Source organism: Limulus polyphemus, unplaced genomic scaffold (genome assembly GCF_000517525.1).
Source record: "Limulus polyphemus unplaced genomic scaffold, Limulus_polyphemus-2.1.2 Scaffold22, whole genome shotgun sequence".
Classification (NCBI taxonomy): Eukaryota; Metazoa; Arthropoda; class Merostomata; order Xiphosura; family Limulidae; genus Limulus; species Limulus polyphemus.
The window spans coordinates 313120-325473 of NW_013665632.1; the positions used below are offsets into that span (position 1 = coordinate 313120).

The following is a 12354-nucleotide window of genomic DNA, read 5'->3' on the forward strand; positions in this document are numbered from 1 at the left end:
GTTCAGAGGAGGGTTACTAGAATGGTGCCTGGGATGGAGGGGTTGTCAAAAGAGGAGAGGTTTATATTTCTGAAATTGTTTTCTCTTGAAGAACAAGAGTTACAGAGGATCTGATTGAGGTGTCTAAGATTGTAAAGGGAATTGATAGTGTTGATGCATCATCTTTTTTCATATTTAATGGTGAGAATGATAGGATGAGGGGAAACAAATATAAATTTTGGCAAGGTTGGAGTCATATTCAGCTAATACAGTTTTACTTTTCTAACAGGGTGGTTGGCCTGTGGAATGGGTTGCCTTTGGATGTTGTGTAGGCAGTAAATTTAAGTGAGTTTTAAGAGAAACTTGATAACTATATCATTGATAATGGCTGGCTTTGAGTAGTTTTTTTTATTTATTTATTTAATAGTTTTAGTTTAGTTTAGAGGATGGGATAGCCAAGATGGGCCAATAGATCCCTAGTTCTCCCCAAATATTATGTTAAGAAATATCTTTGAGAAACTTATGAAATTTGATGGTGTTGCTATAAAGTTTAAATGACCTGACATATTCATATGTTATCATGAGCAATCTTGGTTAGATAATTGCCCTTTGGAATTAAAAACCACCTTATTATACAAGATATGTAGATGACACTTATTATATTTTTTAGTCAAAACCAACTTGGTTTCTCTTTTTTTTGACTACCTCAACAAACAACATCCAAATATATAATTTTCTGTTGAAACTGAAAATGAATGTACCTTTCTTGGAAATCCTTGACAGATTTAGAAGTAGGATTTTAAATTACAACTTTTTTTTTCTCACTAATTGTTTGTTTCTTTTTTTCAACAAGAACTCTTCAACATCAGAAAAATTCTTCAAAAAAACAATTATTTTGTTCATTTCTTTAATGACAGTATTCGAAAGACTGAATAAATTCTCCAAAAGAACAATTCCTAGGACTTTTTAAACTGTAAATAGACTGACAATACCCCATGTTATCATATAGTGACAGAATATTTTCCTTAAAGATCAGCCTATACAATGGGAAATGGATATCCACAGATTAATTTTCAAAAGTCCTTTCAGGTTTTGCAATCCTTTCTAATAGAAGGACAAGATTCCTAAACGTAAACTCCAAAGGTCAATGATTGTGTATATATACTTGTCCTCAGTGCTACAGTAGCTATATAAGGTCAATACTCTGATGCTTACAAAAATAATTAGGGAACATTCACTTTATACCCTATATGATAACTTGCAGGTCTTACTGGATACACAAGTGTGTGATGCTGAAATTCGGAAAGAACAATTCAAAGTTCATTTTTTTCAGCACTAAATAAACAGGACTGTGTATTAAAGGAACAATATAAATATTTTACAGTTTCTGGGTTGCTTGTTTGGACTTATTTACATTTCATATATAATAACATATATATACTTTAGAACTTCAAGTTGTGTTCCTTAGTAAATAAACAATTTTAGTTGTATTATGTGCATTTTCACTTCTATAGATATTATAATGTTTTTCATTTTTGGCATATTTTCATATTCACATCAATTAATAAACTTTGTTGTGTACCCTATGTCTTTATACACATGAACACAAATTTGTAGGAACAAGGACTAAATGTGTACAATGCTTTTTTGTTGTGAACTTTAAACTTGATGTCAGACTGTTTTGTTTGCATTCTGCCAATTCGACATCATCATTATGTTAGGTAGATATATAAATTACTTTGTTTCATTTCTTTTAATATCCTTTATTCGTTGTTTTAGTAAATCTTTCCTCTAACTTTTGAATGGCTGGGATACCAAAGGGCTTAAGAATTTTTTTTCCTTGTTTGTTTAATTTATTTTTTTTCATTTAATTTAATTGTTAGTCATATTTATCAATTTAATAATTATTTTTTCAATTTAATATTTTTTTCACATTTTGTTATGTATTTGAGTTAGTTTTTGTTTTGTTTATTTTATGTTCTTTTACTAACTTGGTTATTTAAATTTTCAATTTTTTTGGTTACGTTTTTTATCTTAAGGTTCATTTGCTCTTTCCACGCGATCAAATAGTGCCATAGATGTTGCTGCAGCTAAGCGAGCAAAAGCTCGAGCTGGTTCTTTTTCCTCAGCTTCTCACCTTACTAGAGGATCTGGGGCATCTCTTCGTAAGTTATCTATACTATAAGCGAGTATTCTTCATTTTCATAATTCAAACTATTGTTAAAACGTTTTAATGGATATTATATTTTACTAACAGTTGTTCCTATTTTTAGAACTTCAGTTTTAATTTGTTTTAGTGTCTATGATTTTGATTTAGTAGTTTACAGTGCCGTCACCTAAGTCTTATGGATATTTTGTTTGCATAATTAAACCATAAGTCAAGTAATAATAGGTTATCTTTGTTTGCCATACTCTTTCAAATTTAAGCTAACTCTGTTTATTTTACTTTTAACAGCAAGAGCTGGTACAAGAAGGGCTGAAGTTGCTGCCCTTGGAGTTAAATCTCCTGAAAGAACAAGCCGTAATCAATCCAAGACAACCTCTCACTCCCAGCGTAAGTGATACAGAAATAGAAACATGCATATATGTATATATATGTTTGTGTGTGTGTGTATATATATATAGTTATAGGTTAAGTTCCATCTAAACCTGCATTCATGTGTGGCCATGTAGTAAACTTGCAGGTGTCACAAACCATGCTGCTCACAACTTACTCTTTATAGTCTAAATACATGCTTTTTGTGTCAGTTGTCAACAGTTTAGATTGTAATTAGCAATATCTTGAGTTAGGTAAGTAAAGTAGGTAGTACTGCACTGATCAGTTAGTGCTTTTGATACAAAATTGTAAACCTCCCAGTGGCACAGCAGTATGTCTGTGGACTTACAATGCTAGAAACCGGGTTTCAATACCTGTGAGGAGAAGAGCACAGATAGCCCATGGTGTAGCTTTGTATTTAACTACAAACAAATACAAGGTGTAAAAATTGTAGATATATTATTTTTTGCTTAGAAGTATTACAACATTCTCACCACTTTACAATTTTAGTGTAGTGTAATACAAAGATGGGAATATATCTTCTTTTCAGTGTATTGAGTTAGTTCCTTGTAAGAAAACTCATAAAGGGTAAGCTTTCCCAATGACAGAACAGTTAGTGCTTAGTGTAGTTTCTGGTGCAAACATTTCAAAGAAAACTTAGAGGGAACATTGGATGTAAGTGACAATAAAGTAATTTTTTTTAAACTTAAATTTATTCTAAAGTCATCATCTGGTTCACACTTCTTAAGTGTTGAAACTGCTTTGACTGTTAGCTTCTAGTGAGACATGTAATATTTAGTCTTAGACTTTTGGTAATTAATTATAAAGCTGACACTATTTATTCAATAAATGAAGGATTACAATGTTACATCATTTGTAGTGACTGCTATTATTATGTTTATTTGGTGTACAACAATTAACACACACCCCTATCTATCTATCTATCTATATATATATATATATGCCTGTGTGTGTGTGTGTGTTTGTATTATGACTGTTTTAATATGTGAGTTGATAATATACAAGGTTGTGAGTAAGACAAGCATGGTTAAAAATCATAAACATTTTATTTCAACATGCTGCAAGTTTCTGCCATGCTTATTTATGAGTCTCTTGAAATTAGGGGAAATAAAAAAAAATAAGTTACATTTGGTTTTGTGCTATTACTATGATTTATTAAATAACTAATTATTAAGCAAAGCTTTTAAAATATTTTATTTTGACTATAGCCAATAGCAGATCAGGCTCTCCATCTTCTCGACTCAGCTATGCAACTTACCAAGATAGTAACACGCTAGGAAGAGTACGAAGAAAGTCGGGAGCTCATACAGCATCAGGCTCAAGTAGAGAAGCTAGTCCTTCTCGCTCCTCTCGTGGTGGTGAGTGATCATAGTGAATGTTATCATTATGAATAATTTAAATTTCAATTAGCTGTTATTTAGAATTAATATTATACAATTAATGAAATGATAAATTGGTGCCTTGGGCAAATTGAGTATTACATTAATATAAGTTTGGGTTAAAGAACATATAATTTAGCTATTTGGAATGAATATGATATTTTGGTGAAATAGTAAATGTATAAGCTGGTGATCTGAGTAAGTTGGATATTATAATCATTTAAGTTGGGGATAAAGAGCATACTATAATCTTACCTGAACTTTCATTATGGGGTTGAGTTGATGTCACTGAAAATCATGCATGTGCAAAACATTTTTTGAGCAGCATAGTTATGGCACTATTTTGCCTCAAGCAACAATATTATTTTATCATACCTTCAGCCATTGTATCTTCTAGAAGCTAACATTTTTTGTTTTTCTGTTTCCAACTACATTGTTGCCTTATATGAATGCATAGGATCAAGCTACTAAAAATATATGAGCATTGTATTCCATGACTATATAATTATAAAACTGTGCTGCTGAGTTTTGTGTTAATAAGAATTTGCACTAACCTTCTTGTTACATAGCAAGACTTGGAAATGTGTCTTCCAAAGATGGTGCAAAATAGGAATACTAATACTTGAAACCCTTTGTATTTTATGGAAATAAACACAAAGTAAGTTTGTCTTTTCAATAAATTTGTAGTTTACTGTACTTGCAAAAATGTGGACAATTTTAATGGATTATTATACCCATGTGATTATGTTTGAGTAATGACCATTTGTCAAGAGGAAAGTTGGAAAATCAGGCATTATTACAAATTACTAATGATTAGCACTGAGTCTATAGACTTGGTTTGTTGATGGCACTTGCATAGTAGAGCAATTTAATTCTTGGAAATCTAACAAAGATACACAGGCAATGAATAGTGAAACTTGAAATATGAAGTTACATGTACCAGAGGAACAAAAAATTTTTGTGCGCACAAGAAGTTTGCTTCTCAGTGCATTGTATGTGTTCAGGAAGCTGTTTTAGTCTCACTTAACTGTACACGAATTAAATATTTGCAGTTGTAGATCCAGATAATACAGATATAAACAACTGTGAAAAGTTTAATAACACTTGTGTTAATTCATTGTTGTGTCACCATAGTTACAAACTCTTGTACCATTTTTGGCACGATTAGTGTAAGCGTTTTATTCATACTGAATTCTCAACATTCAGTAGTGCAATTTTCCTGGAAATAGCCTTATGGTTAGAGGTATATATCATAGGGCTTTCAGAGGATGAATATTCCTATACCAGAATTGTTAATATTCTAAAGCCAGAGAAGCCAACATTTCAAAGAGGGTAGCCTTCAAACTTCTTCATAGAAATGGAAGAACTCTTACAGCAGAGTGTTTAGGACACCAGTAATCTTTAAAACCACACACCAAGTCAAAGTGAAGGCCATGATTGCAGAAGAAAACAAAAACTTTGACCCCAAAAATAGTCATATGATGAAGCTGGGATTCTCTCTTGATACTATTAACAAGATAATAAAACATAAATTTGTATTAATCGAGGTTTACAATGTAAAAGTTCACAAGCTGTCAGCCACACCTTGAAAACAACAGCTCTTTTTTTTTTTCATAGAGAGATGGCTGAAGAACCTGGAATTATAAAAATCCCTTTTGACTCGCACGGAAGTCTGTTAATGCAACTAAAATTTCTTTTGTATCTTTGTTTTGTGTATACATGGAGTGTGAGAAGTTTGTTATGAAGTGTGTTTTAAGATTGACCCTGTCATCTTTTAAAGAAACTTCTTACACTAAAAATTGTAATGATGGGCAGTAGTGTCTAACCCATGGCCTTCAAATTATACATGATGAAGACAACACAGTACTGAACATCATGCTTATAAAGCAGGATTAACTGAAATCATTTGATAGCACACTTGTGTTCAGTGGTGTGCCCTCTCCTCCCCATATCAAATAGGCCATTTGGTACAACTTGGCTGCCAAAGCATCATTTTGGAAAATTTGGACCTTCAAAGTTTTAAAAAAATGCACAAAGAACCAAGGAATGAATTTTTAATTTTATTGAATGGTGTAGCTTAGGTTTACTTGGTTTTCTGAATGCAAAACTATTTCTCAGTAACAAAAACTTCACATTCCCTTGTTACGTATTGTGCTTTACCAAGTGCAAAACTATTTGGTAACAAGAATTTCACATTGCGTTATTATTTATCATTTCATTGTTTTCTTTTAACTCATAGCTGAAATTTTGTCAAACGGCTTTCTTATTATTTGTACTTGAAAGGAATTGAGAAGCAAGCTTTAAGTTTTACCAGTGAGTAAGGAGTTAATTTTAATTAAATGAAAAACCATTCAGTAAAAACAAGCTATAGATTACCTTATCATTTCATTTTGAACAATTTTGTTATTTAACTTGTAACACTGATTATACCAAATAACTTTTCAGTGCAACAATCAAGATAAAGCTTTAAATGTTACCTAACTGTAGAGTTTGGTTTACTGAATTGAATGGAAACGTAATGCAGAAAGAAACTTCACAGTTATTTATCATGTTACAATCTGTGTTTCCTAGCCTTTCTCAATCTTTTATTTATCTTCTGTTCATTTACCAATGAGATGTCAGAGAATTAGCATAGAAGCCTGTTACGTCTCATGAATTTTACAGTCATTAGCAGAGAGAGAAAGAATCTTCGGTTAGATGAAACTAGTGAAAACAAGACAATATTACTTGACTATGATCTGACCAAAATGATGCAACAAGACTCAACAATTGGAGAATGAAAGTCTGTGCTTTGGCTAGTGCTAAATTCCTCTATCATGTAAATAAATAAATTAGAATAAGACCTTTAGTTGGCTATGATAGACAACAGACTGAATTACTTTTTAAAACTTGTGAACATCACTGCTGTTATTGACCCAAGTGATATTTTAAATAGTTGGGTGCAAGCAAACAAGAGATGTAAAGTTTTCTATGTCATATAGATGGTTTTATTGCTAAGTTTCATGACTTTGCATGAAACATGGATTTCAAGATTGATTCTCACACATTCTGATGGAGTAAAAGCTAAAAAGAAAGGCTGCAAACATATTTCAGCAAATATTGAAAATCATGAGACTTGGATATTTATTTGGGTGTGCATACATCACAGTTTGTAGATTTACTTTTTGTGATTGTGGTTCTCATTGTATTTTATTGCATGCTTCAGTTTTATTTGTCTATGCAAAAGATTGAGAGTGATGACTGCAATTTTTTAAAACTTTTCTCATTGTCTTTCAGTTCATAGAATCTATGCACACTCACACACCCAATCATAAAGTTGTTGTGATGCCACTGCTTGTGTTTTATGTCACTTTGTTTTTGTTACAGTAGTGTTGCATTTTATGAATTTGATGTTAATTTTTTTAATATAACGTTTTCACTATGGGCATCATCTGAGGTTTTAGTGAGTTACAAGCAAAAGTTAATTTCTTATCATGGTATACAAATAAATTTGCCATGAAAACTTAGCTAATAATCCAAATTTTAATATTGTATAAGTTTTAAGTTCTTAATTTTATAAGGCAATATTTTTTTTTAAATCCTGAATTTCTTCTAGCATGAGAATTGTGACATTTGCTCTCTAGGTATCCCCTCTTCTTTAATTTATTTACCACCCTTCCAAGAAGTATGAAATTTAATGTGAAGTACTCATTATAATATTGTCATTGCTCAGGCAAAGCATAGTATTTATAGCCTTTAATATTATTTGGTTACAGAGCTATAAACTAGAAAATCAGACCCCTCTTTCCACACCCACCTGTCACATCCTATTTTTCAGAAATTGCTGATAGCTCACTCTGACATTTAATACTATATTATTGATAACCAATAAAAAGCCAAAGTTTCAATCTGTCAAATTCTGTATTATATTGTTTTGTATACAGAGAATTGCAATTATCGCTTTCATATCAAGTTTTATTTCCAAGGGAACACATCGACTAGCTTAGCTGAATTTTAATGGCTCTTATTGCATAGTTAGAAAGCCAAAAAATTGTGATAGTTATGGGACATTGTCTGTTTTTTGCATGTTATTATTCAGTGTTTTTTGATGCACTATTTAATTAAATAAAGAATTATTTAGTACAGTAGTATCATTTGTGTAGGGAAGCACATTATGCCAGGAGACTTTTATGTATGTAAGACAACAATTTGTAAGCATAATAAAAAAATTTTAATATATACTACATGTTTTTACAGAGCATCTGTCATCTTCAGGTATGATACAAATCCAAAGAAAGAGGTTTATAAATCTTTGTTTGGTTTGTATCATACCTGAAAAAGACAGACCAGTGCTCTTTTGAAACATGTAATATGTATTGAAGTTCTTTTTATGCTTACAAATCATTGTGTCTTATATATACAAGTCAGTAGTACCATAATTATGTAAAAAAAGTAGGGTTAAGTGTCATTGACAGTCAACAGCCAAAAAAAAAGCCCCGGGTAAGTACCTTATTTTTTCATGTGCATTTTTTATTTATTATTATAAAAGTAATTAAAATGTAAAAATTAGAAACTTTTTAGGTAAAATAAATGATAATAATAATAATATAAAATGTTCATCAGGATGAGCATGAGCAGCTTGCAAGTAGCCTATGCATTACTTAATTTGATAGCATAACATGAACTACACATTTGCCAAGTGATTTACAACTTATATGGTATGAATATTGGTTACACATGGTTCCAAAGGTTATAAATCAATAAAATCTAAATATAAACAAATATATACTGTTACAAGCTTAAAGCTATTGCAGTTAAACAAATGTAGTTTCATGTTACAGTTTGAAGTCATTCTAGAAAGAAAGAAAGGGTAATTTAGATTTATTTCGAATTTGTGTTGTTGTTTTTTTTGTGTGTTTATGAGGTTGTGTATAGTTAGGTTAGAGAAAACAACAAATAAGATATAAAGTTTTACTGAAAAAATAGTTTGAAATTTATTTAGGAGGTTTCAGAGATTACACAAATGAAATTTGAGATTTTTCAGAAAAAGAAAAATATTTTCAATCTTAACATGAAAATTGCTTTGCACTTGGAGCAGTCAACACTTTGACTCCATGTATTCATGGAGAAATTTTTAGTGAAAATACTTCATTAAAAATTCTGATTTTTTGTCCACAAATGACTTAATAATTACTAAAAGCTTGTGAAAATTTGTGAAGATACACAAAACATATTAGAAGTTATAATATGGAAAATATGAAGGCCAATTTTGGGTCACGAACTTGGCTGAATCGACTGAGTCCACAGGAAGAGTTAATACTGATCAATTAATTTACATTTCTTGTGATTTTCATGTATTGCAGTACACGAGAGAAGGCTAAGTGGAGGTTCTAGAAGGACAGTGTTTGGAGCTGGTGGAAAACAGCATCCAACCACTATTACAAGTAAGTTAAATGAAAACCTCAAATAGTGTTAAGCATTTTTATTCTTACATAACTGTTGGTTCCTTACATTATTAGATGGTTATTAAGTAAATAATATCCCATTATTATTCTGTTTTCTATAGAAAAGCCAGACTTTTTTTGTTGTTATTGTTGGTGAGTAACAAAGTTTAATTGGAATGGGAGTAGTTGTGTTACACACACCTCAGTATATTTAACATATTGCTTACTTTGTATTACGCTTACATTGTTATATTCTTTTTACAAAACCAGTATCTAGCTATTTACTGAGCAATTTGAGTTTCATTTAATTTCTTACTTGTTATTTTATATGTTTATACATGTTAGGTTTTGTCAGTACTCTTAATGTCCTGCTACTTCAGCAGTAGCATGTGTTACAGTAATTTGTTTCAGGTGCCACACTTTCCTAAAGTTACACTGATGCAGCTGTTTAATAGGTTGCCATTGGTCACCTTGAGCTGTGTAATTAGTGATATTTGCTAATTGGTTAACTTTTTTTTATTACAGAGTTACATTCAGAATTTAATTGAACAACTGTATTATCAATGTATTTCAGTAAACTTGGCATGAAACATAGTATATTTATATCAGATTTTGTATAAACTTTAATGTCTTATTTTAAAAAGGAAATATTTAAATAAATCCTATTTTCACTTGTCTGAATTTCCAATTTTAATACCTGTATGGGATTCTGAGTTTTCTACTAATCACACATCTGTACTGTAGATATTGTTAAGCTACAATGTAAGCCTCCGAGCTTCTTGCTTTACTGAGATATAAACAAGAAAGTCAAAGTCACATGCTATGCTCCTCCTGTCTCATCAAAAAGTGTCAGTAATTCTCCCTGATATTTGCTGTTGAGTTGTGTATCACCAGTAGAACAGATTATGGTTTACAAGATTTATAACGAGACGAGTTTGTTTAGATACCAGATTAGAAAATATTTAGCCCCAGTTTCATTGGTTGCATTTGTGGTGTAGCTCCCAATAAATGGAATTTTTTAGCCTATTTGTAGCTTAATTAGAAAGCCAGTTAAATTATAGTAGTTTGAGCAAATTCTTTTTGTATATGTGTGTGTGTGTGTGTGTATAATAATGTTTTATGTTCATATTGCATACTTGAAATAAAAACTAGCAATATTTTGGACCACTAACATTGTTACAAAAAGGTAAGCTACAGTACTTCATTTTTGACAAATGTAAATGCTAAATTTCTTCTTTTTTAATGTATATTTCTTATTATTATAAGAGTAACTAAAATGTAAAGAAAAAGAAACTTAGATTATATAAGGAAACTTAAATGAAAACATTTCCTGGGATATTCTATTTCCTAACATATGCACATTGAATTGCATGATTGTAATTCAATCGTGATGTATTTGTAGCTTGATTGCTTGTTTACTCAAGACTGTCTGAGTAAACAGCATACTCTGAGAGGGTCTAAGTACAGCTGTAAAGCTAAATTAAATGAACCCAGATTCGAAAAGTATTTGCTTTGGCTTTAAGAATAAATAATGTGTACTTGTCTTTCACAATATGCAGTCATTCTAGAATAAAAAAAAATTGTAGTTTTGATTTATTTCATATTTTTCATCTTTTTTTATACTACCATACATTGTTGATTTCTCTACAATTAGTGTTAGGGTAGGAAAAAGAAAAGGTACAGTTTTCCAATAATTGTGGAGTGTAAAAGCAAAAACAAAGTTTCTGTTGGATGCTGCCAGATAGTTGTCTTCATTCATTCAAAAAGAAAGAGAGAGAAAACAAGTTGGTAGCAGGTGCTGCCACACAGTTGCTTTTCCTCTAGTCAGCAGTTTAAACAAAAGAAAAAAAGCTGAACAAACTTGAATTAAAAAAAACAACAGCAACTTGTTAGGCTAAAACTGGGCAGAGCATAGATAACCCATTATATAGCTTCATTCTTAATAACAAACAAATGTAAAACTGGGTTGGTGCAAAGCTACAATGTCATTCACACAGGATTAACAGATAAAGTTTAGAACCATAGCGATTAAGAAATCTTTGACCATGGTGATTAAGGAATCTTTGTATTAGTATTTTACCTTGTTTAATATTTGTAGTGATGTTAGATTTTTCAGAGAAGATTAAATCTATGACATTACTTGAAGCTAACAGCCGTTCTAACAAAATTGAACTCTTAAGAAACCATGTACTGTAGACAAGTATTCATTAAGACTGTCCACTCTTTGTTTTTAGGTAAACAAAGTTTTATACTTTTTACCCACTGGTTAAACTACAAATTACAAATGATATTTAAATCACCTTTCAAGATTCAAAATCTATTAAGGCCTATTGATCTATTACCCACTCCTTTGCATTCATGGACTGTATTGATCTATTACCCAGTCCTTTGTATTCATGGACTGTATACAAATATTCATTTGGTGACTGTAGTGCCTGTTACATTGTCAAAACGTTTGTGAAATTTGCAAACATAATGACAAAAAAAAATTTTAATCATCTCATGGATCATCAAATAATGAACTTTTGAATGAGGAGAGTTTGTTCTTTATAAATGAACTTTCATCTCTGAATAATTACACAACTTTTCTTCAGTTAAGTTTGTTCCAAATAACAACACAAAATATTGCCAAAAGTCATAAAACTGTAACATTTGTTGCACTTTGCCTATCCTAAAAAATTTTTTTTAACATTTCATTTTCTTACTGTGTATTTTAATTCCTCTTTATAAAGTTTAGAACCATATAGATTAAGAAATATTTGCTTAAAATATTGTACCTTGTTTAAATAGCTAGCTGAAGATGAAATGTATATTGTGAAACATTCAAATATGAAGTGTTGACGTCTCATAACTGTCAGATGTTACTGTCATACTTTTATTCATCACTAATTGATTTTCAGCAAAGAATATTTGATATATTATTATTAGCCAATACAGAATCATTTTAATTCATTGTGAAAGAGATTAAGCTCTAAAGGCACTTTTCAAATGTCAGTATTTCATGCCAACAAGATAA

General features: G+C 30.7%; 1 protein-coding gene across 5 annotated transcripts in view; it reads left to right on the plus strand.

Annotated features, from left to right (window-relative positions):
- Positions 1-12354, plus strand: part of LOC106458405 (CLIP-associating protein 1-like) — a 217305-nt gene that overhangs the window by 164827 nt on the left and 40124 nt on the right. For 4 of the 5 annotated variants that reach the window (XM_022384708.1, XM_013917922.2, XM_022384718.1 and 1 more), the window contains 4 exons: positions 2019-2144; positions 2435-2533; positions 3745-3894; positions 9258-9338. In XM_022384708.1, the coding sequence (XP_022240416.1) occupies positions 2019-2144; positions 2435-2533; positions 3745-3894; positions 9258-9338 (456 nt within the window). The remainder of the gene's footprint in view (positions 1-2018; positions 2145-2434; positions 2534-3744; positions 3895-9257; positions 9339-12354) is intronic. The other variant, XM_022384728.1, reaches the window with a different exon arrangement.